At 38.4% G+C, this 16864-nt stretch overlaps 1 protein-coding gene across 1 annotated transcript in view; it reads right to left on the bottom strand.

Moving 5' to 3' along the window:
• Positions 1-2680: 2680 nt before the first annotated feature.
• The window catches only part of ephb2a (eph receptor B2a), a 35780-nt gene continuing 21596 nt past the window's right edge, over positions 2681-16864 (bottom strand). The window contains exons 5-16 of the mRNA XM_018701601.1: positions 16128-16463; positions 15864-15988; positions 15536-15698; positions 15002-15110; positions 14507-14574; positions 14215-14337; positions 13215-13462; positions 12875-13090; positions 12428-12577; positions 11138-11331; positions 10882-11037; positions 2681-9641 (exon numbers count right to left, since the gene is read on the bottom strand). Coding sequence (XP_018557117.1) covers positions 9533-9641; positions 10882-11037; positions 11138-11331; positions 12428-12577; positions 12875-13090; positions 13215-13462; positions 14215-14337; positions 14507-14574; positions 15002-15110; positions 15536-15698; positions 15864-15988; positions 16128-16463 — 1997 coding nt within the window. The 3' untranslated portion in view covers positions 2681-9532. The remainder of the gene's footprint in view (positions 9642-10881; positions 11038-11137; positions 11332-12427; positions 12578-12874; positions 13091-13214; positions 13463-14214; positions 14338-14506; positions 14575-15001; positions 15111-15535; positions 15699-15863; positions 15989-16127; positions 16464-16864) is intronic.

Here is a 16864-nt window from a genome sequence, read left to right on the forward strand (position 1 = left end):
GACTGAAATCCTGTCATTGTATTTTGAGTATTCCTTCTCTGCACAGACAGACCTGAAGTGAAGATGAGAATGCCATCACCATCTGTGACAAACATGTGACGCTGTGACGTCTGTACAGCCAACAGCAGCATCCCACGCAGTCCTCTGGAATCACTGCTGTTTTCCCTCCCTTCCTCCCTGCTTCCTCCTTCAATCCCCCAATTTTCTTTTCCTCACCTTCGCTTTATGTTCTGAATGGACCTGACATAGTGTGGTGGTGTCATTTATGAGGTGAAGCTGTCACTCTACAGCTCTTTGCAGGCTGATTCATATTTATCATTCATGCGCAAAACACAACGGACTAATCATAAACAGCTGTGGCAGCTGAAATAATCACAGCACAGTGACACTACAGGAAAGAATACCTTTATGGAGCTTTAAATAATCTTCTTAAAATACATTAATAATTAATATTTTGGTTCAGACTGTTCAAATTCAACTTGAAGGCATTCCTTTTGCTGTACACTGTAGATGGATGAACCAGGATCCCACTGGTTTCTGCCAGTTTCAAAGGGGAATCAGCTTGATGTGTCTCTTGTCTGCTGCAGTCTCTTACTTTGTTATTTTCTGTAACATCATACACATATCTCACTGGAATCACTGGAATCTTTCACTATTTGCAGAGAGAATGGAGAGAGGAATTCCCTATGAGCTGTAAAGGTTATGTGGACATAAACCTGATACATAATGTAAATTTCTGTAGTTAAATTTAATGAAATATAATGAATCAATGTCATCTATTTATTCACAGTCATTTGGTTTGAGCATATGTGCATATGAAGTGTGGTCAGTGTAGAATCAATGGATTTCTAATCCTAAATCCTTCATTTTTCTGTTTGCCAGTGACATCAGGTCAGCAAAAAATGAAATATTACATAAATATCACCGGAGTCTTACTAAATCATAGATTCTGCTCTGAGAAAAAGATGACAACAGAAAGAAATATACAAAGTGCTTCGGCTCTGGGTTCTATCATAAAAGAAAAATGGGTCAGATCAACTGCGACATTAGGAAGAGGCAAGGCAGTACAGCGTGTTTGTACTGCACCAAGCTGACCTTTACTGAAGTCAATCCAATGACAGTAACAATGTGATTTAATATCAGCTTTGGGTTGTGTTATGACTTTGTTGTGGTGGTTACAGTTGGAATTGCAGGTCATATGACACCCTGGCCCAGAAAAGATTCTTAACACAATAAGTGCAAAGGAATGCCTGTAAAATGGTGAATACATTTTTCTGAGGTCTGCACACAAACACCCAGGCTGTATCACCTTTCAGGGAGAAAATGGGCAATGAACTGCATTTGGATGAGGTACTGGAGGTCTCTGGAGGCTCTTCCCTGTTGTCTCACAGCTTCATTCTACACCCATCACTCCTTCATTCTGCCCAGTAGAGTCAATGGATCTGTGACGTTTGTTTTTTAGTGTTCAGGGTCAGGTTTACCAATTTCTTTTAACTAACTTGTCATGTGATAATTAGCATAACTAAGACTGCTTAAATTTCCACATAAATTTGTGGGCATGTTTCATTCACAAAAATGTTACTAAAAAGTAAAAACAATATTATCATACCTTGGAGCCTCAAGTCTTGCTGAAATGTATTCAGATGAAGGCTTTATGACATAAAAATATAAAAATATAACTACTTTTCTCTGACCTTGGTAGTGAAATTACGTGTGTAGTATTTTGTTATGATGAAGATACTGTTATCTAAAAATTCTGTGTGTTTCATGATGACTCCTAACTGGATATGAAAGAGAAGAAATCCATATTTATGGATTTGGAGCTCAGCCATACGTTTTGGACTGTGTCACAAGCATCAAACAAGTGCTCTGTTGTTTCTATATACGGGTCTGCTGTGTGTTTAATTATGTAATTAAACTGTGTAATTATGATAGTGCTAATAGTACTGATTAGAGATTCTCTGTATCTTTCTGTGTTGTATCTAGTGTTGTATATAATCTTATATTGTTTATGTGTATATATGTGTATCCTGTCATTTTCAATTTGTCAAGTTAATGTCAATATGGGTGTGGCTCATAGGAGTTGTATTGTCTGTCATTATATGTCTGCATATATGATGTTTCGATTTATAAATTTCATAGTGTTTATATGTAATAGCTGCTATAGGAAGCTAAATAAACAAGCATGCAAACATATGTCTGGACTGGACTAGATGAAGACGTTATAAAGATATGCCTCCTAAATATTGCTTCACAGTGACTCATAATTAAAAAAAGCAGACAGAGTTGAGAAAATGACTTACTTAAATGTCTTACTCAGTCTTCACCACTGTGAAACCATATGGACTGAGAGCCAGAACCATGAATATAGTTTGTGTCATGTGTATCAGTATGATTAGGCTATCTACATTTCTCAAATAATCCTCAGCTTCAGGGTTCTAAAAGCTTGGAAAATTCTCTACTTCCCTCTTGTGCCCAAAACTTGCATCACAATCTGATAACCACAGTTTGTGTGAATACATTTTGGTGTACAGTGTTCAGTGGGAAATCAATGGGGAAAGGAATATCCTTTCTTGGATGGAGAATTTGTCTAATAGTATTCTCATACTACAAGCAGAAGTCAGTGAAGTCAGGTCATGTCAAATAATTAAATTCTGCATGTCACCATTTTTTTTTTTAATTGAAGACACAACAAAATTCAGTTTCAGTTTGTGTTTTCTTTACTTTTCATTTTCTTGTTTTATACAAAATAATCCAATAACAGTATAACAAATAATTAAAATTAACAAGTATACCATCAAATATACATTTATACAGAAAAACATAAAATAGAAAAGCAAAAGTCCAAGTGAGATCACAGTGGTAAGGGCTGAGAAGAGAGGCGTGTTTGGCTGCAGGTGACCCCTCTAAAATCTAACACTAACCCTCTGTTCCAAGGGCGTTGGACCAAAAGAGTCCAGCAAATATATTTAAAACTTCTGTCTAGAGTTGAAGTGTTTTCAGGGTCACCCTGGTCACACAAAAAGGAAGATTGTGCGGTAAAGGGAACAGGTACTGCATAAAGCTGAAATATTGGATTCTGAGAGTTAATTTTCATTCAAATTTATAAATTTGATTGTTGGCCAAGACATTTTGAGAGTGAAATGTAGACTTATAACTTTCTGTAAACTGTAAAGCAGTTTCTCTCATGTCAGTTTAGTTGTTCAGAATTTTGATACCAGAGTGGTAATATTAAAAAAAAGTTTTCTTACTTTTCTGTTTGAGTAAACAAATAATGTACAAAATCTTAATAAGAGAGCTATAGAGAATTTGAGGTGTTTTTGAACTTTGATAGACAGCAGAACCAGGCTAGCTGTGTTCCCCTGCTTCTTTATGCTACATTGGGCCAGCCATGTTCTAACTCCAGTTCTGTGCTTAATACAATGTGAGGCTAATATCCATTTTTATTTTCTCTCTCATTCCCAGAAAGCAAAAAATAAGCAAATTTCCCATTCCATTTCTTTAGAGCTATCATGTGTAAAATGTAAAGACTTCCAACACATTTATCAGATACATGAGAAAGATCCCCTGCATCAGAATCAGTACATTTCAGCTCTATGTGAGTACTGAGAAGCTGCCATAGTGCAGTTCAAACAGGAGTCAGCATATGGACAGAGCACGGCACAGACACACTGAAACAATTACAAAAAAATTGAACTTGTATCACTTTAAACTGTACATAGAGAGGTCATGTTCAAGTGAGGTCGTTTCTATTCTCTGTGAATGATCCCACATACCAAGATGAAACAGCCAGTGCTTAGAGCAGTGAATCTGTAGTTTGGCTCTAAACTCACATAATATTGAATAATAAAAAAAACAAAGAATATCAAGTGGACTGAATTTAACACTGTTAAGAGTGATTGTGTCTTCAGTATGAGCTCTCACTGCTGAATAGTTCACAGATAAGCATAGCTCTTCACAAAATAACCAGTTGTTTAGTGTGAATATTTTCCACATAAAACAGCTATTTTAATCAAATATTCACTGGGCTTTCATAATTGTTCCAGAATGAATATGAATATATGAATATGACTTTGTAATTCAATCTTTCATTTTTGTGATATTAGTAGAAGCCAGTTTAGCCCATACTGGTGGTAGACATTCATTCATGCTGAAAAAATGATCACATGCAACAACTAGCCACTGAGGGCCCCATTCAGACTTTGACTGATTTTTTTTTCTCTAGGAAACCTCATTGTTCAGCTTCTCTTACATGTTAAGAAAAGTTTTAAGGTGAAGGGTGTTTCTAATATTTTTTCTGTCTCATTTATTGAAATGGAGGAGCACAAATATTATCGTCCTGACCAATAAGCTATCATGATTGTATTCTCTCATTTGTGAGATAGGCTTTGAATAATCAAAAAGCAGGAACCACACTGTGTTTTTCTCTGAAGTGTCTCTGTGCGTTTTCCCAACACACATCAAATAATGCCAGTTATAACAGATGCAGCTATGTCACTGTATGAATGTGCTGCCTGGGCCCTGTGTGTCAAAACATTAAAATGTGCATACCATGCATATGTACAGTACAGCATCTTGGTGTGTCTGTAAAACATAGGACAATTGTTACAATAATGCCACACATACGTACACACACGTATGATAAAATAGTGCAGACTGGTATTGAAAATCTGACTGAATAACATTTATTACATATCAAAGGTAAAAGGAGGATGTGAAAAGAAAATTTGTTGGAAGAGCCTCAAAATGAGAGATGTGGAAGCACCTTTTAGACTGCAGTTGTGAAAAAATGCAAAACAAGTCATGTAACTCCAGGAAGTGTGACACAGACCATGAAGCACACCCACTGTGTGCAGTATGTGTAGTGTCGAATGTGCTTTTGAAATGAGCTAGTCTTGTACAGTCCATGAAACATATAGCATATGTTCAAACATTAGCATGCACCAGTAAAGACTGTACAAGTAAAGTAGTTCAGTGCATTTCTTCAAACCCTAACTTTTGACCTCGCTGTGCACCTGTATGTAACGATAAGAAGAGGGAGGTTAAAGTGCAGGGCTGATTTAAACACAGCAGTTTCCCTCTTTGCCCAAGTGGCTGTCCAGCCAGTATGAGTAACACATGAAATGAACAATAATATAAATCCAAACCTGCACTGTAAAAATTGTGATTTTGTGATCAGACCATAAAGAAGAACTAACCTTCCTGGTTTAGAATAACATTGACTTTCACGAAATCAACTGTCAGCTGGAAGGAAATCTGATGGATTGGGGTGCTAGCGGAGGCTATCACAAAATCAGGAGCGTTGTACCTTATATATGATTGAGGATACTATGACCATTTACAAACAAGACCAACTTCAGGGTTTTGAGGTCAGTAAGGCCTCATGTACATACAGTACATTAACAGTGAATGGGTAAACCTGTGCTTTGTGCTGGTACAGTAGAAGGAAGAGGTTAAATATGCCAAACGTCCCAATACCAAAAGAGAATCAGACATCACATTATCCAAGGGGAGAATTCATTCTTCCATTCTGTGAAGTATAAATTATTGTCCTATCCGCATAACATTTATAAAAAGCACAGTTTTATCAAAATTCACATTAAAAAAAAGCAAAAACAAAGACAGAGTAGAGTTCATAGAGTCTACTGTTTCTATGAAGTTTAAAGTCATGTTCCCTTTAGAATCCCCACCCAAAGTGGTTTCTGAAACTCAGCATCTCACCTCAGCTGGTACATTTTAAGCCATAAAGGGAATATGCACATGGACAGATAATCAGAGGGTCCACACTTCATGGTGTAACTATGGAGCAGAGGACCTGCATGTCACAAAGAAAACCTGAGAGGATTAAAAACTCATTTTGAAGGAGATCATGATGCTTTATTTCTTGAGAAGACTGTCCTCACAAGAAAAACAATGACATTAGTTGATTGTTCAAATGCATAAAACTGCCTGTATTTACAGCTCTAAGAGCCACATGAGTTATAACCCCTTCCAAGGCAGAACTAGCAGAACTAACATAACATTGTTATGGTCTCACAAACCCTAACCCAAACCATTACACAATATTTCCCTAACCTAGATGAAGCCCAAACCTAGTAACATCTAAATCACAGTAACCTTAACAGTCATATGGGCTTTGTAACACTGATTTGTGATGGTTTTGGAAGCTTCTGAGAAACAATATCATCCAAATAAGCTATTTTCTTATTTGTTTGCTTTGATATCTCGGCCATTTTGGAAGGCAGTGACATTCTTTCAGGTTGTAGGAAGTGTTATTGTTCTTGTGACAGCCTCAGAGGGAATACTGATGTCTTTTCTAAGAGGGGTCCTTTCATTCTGCAAAGTGAATCTTGTGTAACAACTTCTTCAAAAATCTATGCTAGCTTAGGGCTCCTTGAGCTCCTGAGGCCTTTGTCTGGAAGGCATGTTCAATAACCCAACCATGAAAATGCATACATGCAGAAAGTATCACGGACAATAAAATTACACTTCCTGCTTGTGCTTGCAACTAGTCGTTGCTACAGGATCTGTGCAGACTCTGTGCACAACAGTGCAGAAAATACAATACATCTGTGCAATGATACATTGCCAATGAATGTGGTCAGGTTGCAAGTACAACAGGTCGCACATGATCACTACCAGCTTTGAGGATACGTTCACAAGTGCAACACAGGCCATGGCAACAATGCTTTTTGAAGCTGCTTTTTAAATTGAGTTGCTGAGTTCCAGCACACCAAAATCACAGATTTCATCTTAGTCTTGAATCTTGAATCTTATGAAACTGCATTTTACAAAAAATAAAATGCAGGCCTATCTTTACCCATGTAGGTCTAGGAGCAGATTTTGTAGGTTGTGGTAGTCCCAATTAAGAGGAGGAACACAGAGTTTTAGCTAAATGCTAAATATGCTATGCTTTGTTGTTGAGTTTAATAAATGTGTGGTGAGTGATTGAACACAGAGGTATCTGTCCTCCAGTTTTGTCTTTTATCAGCATAAGATGACAATTAACAAACATGCACACACACATTATTGGTGAGATATAGATAATTGAGATATTTTATCTTTGGTGACTGCAATGTTTTATGTTCAACCTGTGACACCTTATAAAAGACAGAAACAATTGAGCCAGGAGGAAACTTTTTGGGGACTACAAGATATTTTCTCAAAATCAGGTAGCATATAAACTAAACTGAAGTGAATCACTCAAACAAATTAGTGCTAGAGTGCCAATTGTAATGAACACCAATCTGTTATTTGGGGGCACTGTATGACAAAAAAAAAATGTATATTGATATGTACAAGATGATGACTGTGTTTTCACTGTAACACTGATTTCTTCTGAACTGGAAACACTATGCCTGTAAAGTATGAAGCATTTGATCGCAAGGTATTGTTTCCAAACCCATAGCCTGACCCAGACTTTAAAGTGACTAACTAGCAGCTTCACAGTAAATAGGACAGTGAAATCACGGTGAACAACAGACAGCATATGGTCCAATCAACACTAAGATATGATCCATTCCAGGTGACCGAAGCATATTTCAAGGATAAAAATGGTAAGAAGATGTGTGTAAAAAACAAGATTATCAACCCACTAACTTTTCAAAATATCAGCAGTCATGCCATTTTACACCATTTTCACACAGTCAGCACACAAAGGATTCTTAAGGAGACTGTTTTGTCTGTAAAAATTGATGGTAGCTACTGCATGTGGTTCTTTCACAGCAGAGGCATTGGAATATTTAGTGACCTTTTAAAGAGGCTTTTAAAGGGCAAATCTCTTCACTTCATTGCAAAGGAGCCAATAAACAGAGTGAGGAAAACCCAAAGCAACCACTATCTGAGCAACACTAACATTAACAATGTTAACAGGAGTCAAACTGAGTTGCAGCTGGAGAACCAAATAGAAACCAGGCACCGACCAGCACACACAGCTAGTTTGTATTAATAGTAGAGTGCAAAGACTGTTAGATTCTATTAAGCAGGTAAATAGTTTAAGCTGCTGCCACCACAACAGCAGCTCTTCCACCACCAACACAGGTAGCAATTACAAGTAGAGACCACACTGCTGCACCTTGGTTCCCATAGCCATTAAACATTGTGTATTTCTGTCTTTTTCATATGTTTTGTATTTTTATTTTTCACGTTAATGAACTGTTTGTGTGTATTTCTGTTTCCAAACTCGATTCAAATCGTCCCTTGTCCCAAATAAAATGTTTTGAATTGGACAAAATAAACTACTGGAAATAAAACTACTATCTGCTTCACACAAAGTGCCTCTGCGACTCCCTATCCAATGGCTGGGAGTTGTGTCCAACAATTTGTGTAATGTTCCGAAACAGAAAATCCAACAAGCACATTCTTTATGCAGCGATTGGCCAGGTACAGTATGTGGAGCTGTGTAAGCAGGACAGTAAACTGTGTATACCATCCACCCATCCATCCATTCGTTAGCTATGCCGATTATCTTTTCAGGGTCATGGGGGTCTGGATCCAATATGAGCTGACACTGGGTGAATATAATGCTAGTTAATGTGTTTAGTTAAAGCTATAATCATTAAGATTGATTGCTTAAGGTTGATTTGGCAACACCTGTGGTTTCTACTGGTAATGGCAAGTGTATGGGTAAAAAAAGAAATTGGTCAAATTATGATCAAAAGGATTTTGAGCATCTACAATGATAATACAAATAATTCCAAAAATATATTTCATAAATCTGCATGAGAAACTTAAGTTTGTACATTATAAATTTGTTTTGTTTTGTTTTTTTTTTTAAAAAAAGAAGTGATTTTGTGAACTTACAAATAGAGCAGAAAACTATGTGTAAAATGCTTCACATTCCCACAAAATGTGTGACGCTGAAGTAACAAAGACAATTTTGACCCTGTCTTTACACCTCAATCTGATTGGACAGTGACAGTGACAAACCAATCACAAAGCAGAGTCCATTGGAGAGTAGGTGGCTCTGTTAGCTTCATCTGCAGGTACTGAAGGGTTAGTAGGTTTTCTAGATGGCGGTGGGTTTAATTAATATGCTGTGTATGTATGCAAACTCATCTGGGTCACAGAAGAACAACTTTTTACAAAGGTAGATTTTTAAAAAATATTTCTGAATGTCACTGTACAAGCTCAAAATCATATTGACTCTAATTTGTTTTCTTATGGAACATTTCAACCTGGTGATAGTGAAATCAAGTGTGGTGTGTTACCATTTAATAGAATAAATTCAATTAACAAGGTATCCCATTAAATAAACATGGACTGAGCAGTTTGAAGACTGAGTCTGGATGGTTGTGGTCAAGGGAAACTACAACATCAAAGTCCCAAGTGTTACCTGAACATAAAACAGCTATGACAAAACTACCAAATGTCTGTGCAGTGCTGCAGGCTGAAGGAACCTTCTGGAGAGAGTTTGGAGGGAGGGTGAAGCTGAGGTTGGATTGAAGTCACCGTCCAGGTTCCAGGAGAATGCAGGTTTGGTGGCTGCTGGGTTTCTGGGTAAACAGAGCCTATGTGCTCCTGGTCTGTGAGATCACACTTCCACTGAAGTGATCTGGTTCATCTGGGCCCTCATGGACTGGATGCTGTTGAGGATCTTTTTCTGGTGGCCGGCTAATGTCACTCCCACTCTGAGGATGTCCCTGAAGAGAGATCATTTGTCAGTTCCATCTCAGTATACCAAGACAAACACATGAAATCTTTCAAGACTTGCTGTTTTCCAGATGTTGAAATCAAAGTCTAAATGGCAATGTCATTGTTTTTATAATATCGTGTCAGCTGAGCCCTAGCAGGCCACTATCATAGATTCAATAACGTGTTCACCATCATTACATCAAGTTTGCAAAGTTGGATGGTGAGAGGATGAAAAGTGCTATGAGACAGGACTTAAAGACCTCGTGTGTTTCAATGGGAGCTGAAATTATTGACCCTGTAACTAATTTCAAAGCATTTTTTTGAACAGTTCCTAATACCATCTATATTTACTAATTATGTAAGATCTGTGTGAGTCTACTTCATTACATGGTCCATAACAGACATGGTCAGACTGAACAATAAAATTTCCCTGCAAAATAAAATATATGGACAAAAACCAAAATGTGTTCGTAGCTTTACAGATTCTGTATATGAATCCTTACTGCATCAATAAAATGAAAAAAGCAAATGTCTTCAAAAATGCATATGGTACATGCTGCTATGGACTATAGCAAATTCTGGTGAAGTCTGCAGCCTTTTGAATTGTGATTTTGGACAGCCACTCAGCTTTTAAGCACTTGGTGGGAATGCACCCATTAAGTCCATAAGTCTCGATGTGCAGCAAAGTCCATAGACTTGGATTCAGCCTATGATTGTGGAAAATATGCCGACACTACTCATGGCTGACTGAACTGTTAAAACTCATCTGCATGTTTTAGGGGAAAAATATTGAGTCTATGTTTTAACTTACATTTGTGTAATTAAAACATTGTCACCTAAAAAGATGTCAGTATTGAACCTCAATCGAAGATATCTCTATCAAATCTGGCAATACTATTAAATACAATAAAATAAAAATATATTTTTCAAGTTTTAATCCTGTGTTACTTGTTTATTTTTCTTGGTATATGACAAATATGTCCCTCCCATCAATTAAAACTGCCCTTGACTGTTAGCTTGTGGGTAAATTAACAGAAACACATCACATTACTGAAGATAAAGACATTACAACTGGTATTTCTCGGGGACTCTTCTGTTAGTGGCCCCCATGTCTTTTGATAATTTTGAAGACACGTAGATTTAAGACACGTATTTTAAATTACAAATTAGGAGCCCTGGCTGTAAATGGCATTTCAGTAACTGACAATGATCATTAAGGTATGGATATTTCAAACATATCTAACATACTCCATGGTCATTTGAGACACCACATCAAAACTGGTGAAGCCTTCATTGGCAAAGTTCTCCTTGTACTGGCCCATCTTAATGGCGTCCAGCCACTCATCCACTGTGCTGAAAGAGGAGAAGTCTGGAGTGCTGCGATCAAGGAGAGGTAAGTGAACACTGGTAGACACAAAGAAGACAAAAGAAGAACAGCCAGTGAGAAGGTTGATTTGTGAGGTACATTCACAGTGTTAAGTGATGGAGGTTCTTTCTGCCATACCTTGATGATAGTGGCGTCATGGCCTTGAGGCTGTTGGGGTTGCGAATCATCTTATCCAAGGTGCTGACAATCTGGCTGAATTTGGGCCGGTTGTTCCGGTCTTTCTGCCAACAGTCCAACATCAGCTGATGCAGGGCACTAGGACAATCCATAGGGGGTGGCAACCTGTAGTCCTGCTCTATGGCATTGATAACCTACAAGAAATTATATCAAAGCTAATGTTGAGTATCTGAGAACATGACTAGATCATGCAAGAACCTGTTTCAGTACATAACTACATTCAACAGATAACACATAAGCAAAACTACAAATAAAATGAAATGAAACTAATATTTGATTGTTGGCATTTGAGATAAAGCACATTATAATGTGGGCCATCTTCAGCAGGATTAGGTAGGTCTGGGAGTGAAAATGGGGAAACCCGGACTCATTGGAGGGTGTGCTAACTCTTAATAAAACAAGAATAGCAAAACAATGTTTACATGTTGTATTAAGCAAGCTAGTTGCTTGTCTCTGCATACAAGATTCACTTTGTTTTCTGCTCAACGTGGAGTTACAACTGAACGCAAACCCACAATGTTCCCACTGTGAGGGCAGGAATACTGTCTCAGGGTTACATCTCTACCTCTGCACCTGATAAACAACTAAAAAAAATTGACACAGAGTTGGAGCTGCTGGTGAGTATGTTTTATTTTCTGACAGAAATATCTTAGAAGTTTTCCTTGCAGTCCCTGTTTTAAGCTGGGCTAAACATAACCTGGACCTATCTTTGTACTGTACTACAGTTGTACTACACACTGAATGATGACAAATGAAAATGATATAAATGTTCTGAGACATCTGCAACCTGTTTTTCATAATAACAGTCGTCTTGAATATCAATCCATTACATTTAATAATCAATTTTTAATCAAATCTCTTTTAAGTTAAATTTAAATGTATTTTATTTTGATAACTAGTTAATTTTACTAAACTGAATGTAATTGTAATTTAATTTAATTTAATGTTAACATTTTATTCAATTGATTTTTAATTTATTTAATTTATTATAATTAAATGTAACTTTTCTGATGTAATTTGATATAATTTGGATTCAATTTAAGATTTTATTTAATTTAATTTTGATGTAATTATTTATTTTAAAACTGAATTTTTAATTTCATTAGATTTAATTTGCTAAATTCAATTACGTCTAATGTATTCTTTACTTGATCTGCAGATGATATGGAAACAGCTTACTTTCTGAAGGACCCTTTACTGCTACTGGCTAGTTAACAAAGCTTTACTCACATCTTGATTGCTCATGTCCCAGTAGGGCCTCTCTCCATATGACATCACCTCCCACATGACGATGCCATAGCTCCAGCAGTCACTGGAAGAGGTGAACTTCCTGTACTGAATGGCCTCTGGAGCTGTCCACCGGATGGGAATTTTTCCTCCCTGGCAAAAACAAGTGTGGAGGTCAGCAGTAGCACAGCTGGAACAAGTCCTACCAGCCTAACCAACCACATAGGTTGTCCCTGCCTTCTGATACAATCCATGGGAGCGTAATTGAAACAGGGTCAGCGCTACCCCTTATCTCATTGTGAGTTCTCTCAAATTCTCACTAAATGGATCTCTCAGCAGCTTTGTGAAAAGCCCTCAAGAGGAAACTCTATGCCAGGATGTTTTACCATCCATCCTAATGGTAAGATAAGACTCACTTGAGAATGTGATGAATCTGTGATAAAGACTCACCAGCGCGCTGGTGTAGGTGGGGTCTGAAGTATCATCCTCCAGGAAGCGAGACAGGCCGAAGTCAGACACTTTGCACACCAGGTTGCTGTTGACCAGGATGTTCCTAGCAGCCAGGTCTCGATGGACATAGTTCATGTCACACAAGTACTTCATTCCCGCTGCTATGCCTCGCAGCATTCCCACAAGCTGGATCACTGTGAACTGCCCGTCATTTTGCTTTAAGAAAAAAAACCCCATCAAAATCTGGTTAGTGAATGGCATAAATAAATGAACATTACTTATGACTATAGTGAACAGGGCTGGGAGGCAACTTTGTCTCTAATCAGTGTGGCTCCTTTACCCTGAGGAAGGAGTCGAGAGAGCCGTTCTCCATGAACTCAGTAATGATCATCACAGGGCTGCTCTTGGTCACCACTCCCTCCAGATGGATGATATTAGGATGGTCAAACTGGCCCATGATTGATGCCTCACTTAGGAAGTCTCTCCTCTGGCGTTCAGTGTAGCCTGCCTTCAGTGTCTTAATAGCCACAAGGATCTCTCTCTTCCCAGGCTGACGGAGGTTTCCACTGCACACCTCCCCAAACTCACCTGACAGGAAGACAGGAGCAGTCAGTGGAATGTGAATAGTATTTTTCAGAAAAAGCACAGTTAAACAAACATATGTATTAATCCAAACTTTGTACTCAGTGCTTTAGTATTTAAAAGCTATAGTGAATTAATCTGAGTTTTCTCTGACATAATCTTGACAGGAATGATACATGAACTGTATTTTTATTTCATCAGACAGCAATATTAGATGTTGCATGAGTTTAGCAAGGCATTCCCTGGTGTACACGATGGCGCAGTGGTTAGCACTGTTGCCTTGCAGCTGGGTTCAACCCCTGGTTTGACTAGGGCTTTTCTGAATGTTCTCTCTGTTCCTGTGTGGGTTCTCTCTGGGTACTCTGGCTTCCTCTCACAGTCCAAAGACATGCAGGTTAACTGGTGACTCTAAATTGCCCATAGGTGTGAATGTGAGTGTGAATGGTTGTTGTCTATATGTGTTGGCCCTGTGATGGACTGGTGATCTGTACAGGGTGTACCCTGCCTCTCACCCAATGTCAGCTGGGGTAGCCTCCCACCCCCGCGACCCTTAACGGATAAGCGATATAGATAATGAATGAATGAATGAATGAATGAATGAATGAATGCCTTGGTGTACCAAATGTTGAGGACCCTCAGAGAGCTGCTGAAGAATCAAATCCAGCAACAAGTCCCATTGTGAAAACCTCTGTTCAGTTCTCATCTGCCCTCTTTGATACCTTACTTTATTTCCTCTTTCATGTACTGTTTTCTTTTACCTGCACCAATCACTTGTTCAATCTTGACACAGGAAATATCTATCTCCTTGGCAAACTCTCTGACTGCTTCATTGGGGTCTTCATACGTGAAGGGGTCAATGTAGATCTTCATCCCTGGTGACACTTTAACGGAGAGAAGAGACTACATCAGCTATACACACAAAAAACTGACACAGCAAATAGAGTCTGCATTTTACTTACATAGTGTGCAAAAACAAAGCATAACTCATGTAACACTAGTGTTAAAACAGATGTTAGTCTATCTAATGAGTGCAGAGTAAGACATACTTACTGTGACCACTGGTGTAATGTTGGAGTTTATCTGTGTACTCTGATTCTGGTCTGTCTGAACTTCTCCTGCTGGGGACAAACACATGGAGCATGCATGTCAACAGATCCATGAAATGAGTAACTCCATCCACTGATGAAAACCATGTGATTTGGGTGAAGTTCTAGAAAAAGCTAGAAAAACACTGAGATGTTTTTTGTGACAGAGAGACATAGTAAAAAATAATTTCTGTCTGATGCTGTTTTTTCTTTTTTTTCTCAGTAAGGTTATGTGTGTGAGACCCAAATAACCATGGCTATGGTGGAAATGTTCAGTTTTTTATGTGAAATGTGAACATGTAATCTGTCATTTCTAGATAACTGTAGAAAAGTCTTGTCAAACAGTTAGCAGGAGATATAAGTCATCATTGAGTAACACTTCTTTGAGAGTACATGGTGTTTGATACTTTAAAGGAAACATTATCATATCACTTCATTGCCTGTAGCATTACTGGCTCACCTGCGGCAGACAATTATGAAGACAGTAATTGCAATGATGAAGACTACCCCTGCAGCAGCTGAACCAATGATGAGAGGGAGCTTCTCTTGGATACTGGAGTTATATTCCTCTACAGGTGAAAAACAGAAAACCAAGGAATGTGACTATTTTCCAAATAAAGACCCAATCCATGGCTGGATTATCTTTGGAGTTGCGAAGTGGAAGTTTCTATAAGTGATTTTTGTTAGAAACAACAGAAATGAGAAGAAATGTTTCTAACCAAATAACACTTTGGGAGTTGTAGTAAACTTCTCCCCAAACATTTTATATGCACAAGTGTGATGCTTAAAGCTGTTAATCATTTGGAATGATGATTTAGAAGTAGAAGAACTCCAACTTTGAGTAGACATTATGTATAAGTAAAACGAATTGGACTTTTACTTCAAGAACCAGCACCTGAAATAGCTCCATCCACTTTGCAACCCTATAAGGAAGCTGCTGGGGCAAAAATATGTGCACATATTTTAGGCCAGTAAATCTGATTGTCAATCATACCTTCAGTCATGGTTTGGTAGTACATTTTGCCACTAAAGCGTCCAAATCCAGCGACAGTCCGAGCCCGAACCTGAAAGACGTAGATAGTTCCTGGCTTCAAGCCTCGTACGACTGCGGTGTTGGTCTGACTTCTTGCTAGAGATGAGTTCCACTCTGCCTGGTTCTGAAACATATGCATTACATTATACATTGTACATATTATAAATCAGATCTGAGGTGAGTCCTAAAAATATTCAAACTATAAATGAGTCACTACGGTAGTAATTTTGTCCCTGTCAAATGTGAACAAAAGACTGAGGAAGCCCGACTCTTATTAGCAATGATGTACCTTCTCATAGTATTGCAGTTCATAGTCCAGGATAACTCCATTGGGCTGATCAGGCTGGGACCAGGACAGCGTGATGCTGTTAGGGGTTCTGCTGACCTGGTGGATGATGGACACTGCTGATGGTGCTGAGAACAAAATAAGGGTGAGCAAAGTAAGAGGTGGAAAAGGAAATACTAACAGGTGACTGAAACTACAGCTGAAATTATAATTGAAACCTGCTCATGATCATGGTTATTGTTGTGTAAAATGTTGGGTGAGCCTCACCAGCCTGGTTGGTGGTGATGTTGACAGACGTGTACTGGGGTGAATAAGGGCTCTGGTCAGACACTCCATTGACAGCTTGTATTTCAAAGGTGTATTGGGTGTGAGCCAGGAGGTCGCTGATGTGGACGCGGGTGTCAGTCAGTCCCAGCTGACGTGGGACAAACTGCACATTGTCTCCACAGCGGGTGCAACCGCCACGCCCACTGCCACAGCTCTTACATATGATATTGTAGACAACATCTTCTCGGCCACCACCCTCCTGTGGTGGATTCCATTCCAGCCTCAGAGACGTCTCATTCACTATGGAGATGACATTTTGTGGAGCTGATGGAACGGCTGGAGGAGAAAGGGAAAATACAAAATTATACTGGTAATGTAAAAAGCAGCTCTGGAACCAGAAGTAACACAGACTTATTACTTATGAGTCAGTTACTCACAAATCACAAGACTTCATTTGTCTCTACTTTACAACAACTGCCTGCCTTTTCTGGGTGTATTTTCCACCCATGCCATTTACCTAATCCCCTAAACACATAATATAGGGAACTTTTTCCCCTAAGATTTTCCAGTTGGTGCTCTTTCAGAATTTGTCTGTTCAGTACAGAAGACCAGAGAGCATATCCATGTCAATATTTCTCATGATTTGTTAAATTAACTTTTATATTTAGATCACAAAGTTCTTGTCTCAAGAATAAGCTAACTATGTTGACATAAATGTAAAGAGCCCAGCGTTTTTG

The sequence above is a fragment of the Lates calcarifer genome, linkage group LG6, assembly GCF_001640805.2.
Source record: "Lates calcarifer isolate ASB-BC8 linkage group LG6, TLL_Latcal_v3, whole genome shotgun sequence".
Taxonomy (NCBI): Eukaryota; Metazoa; Chordata; class Actinopteri; family Centropomidae; genus Lates; species Lates calcarifer.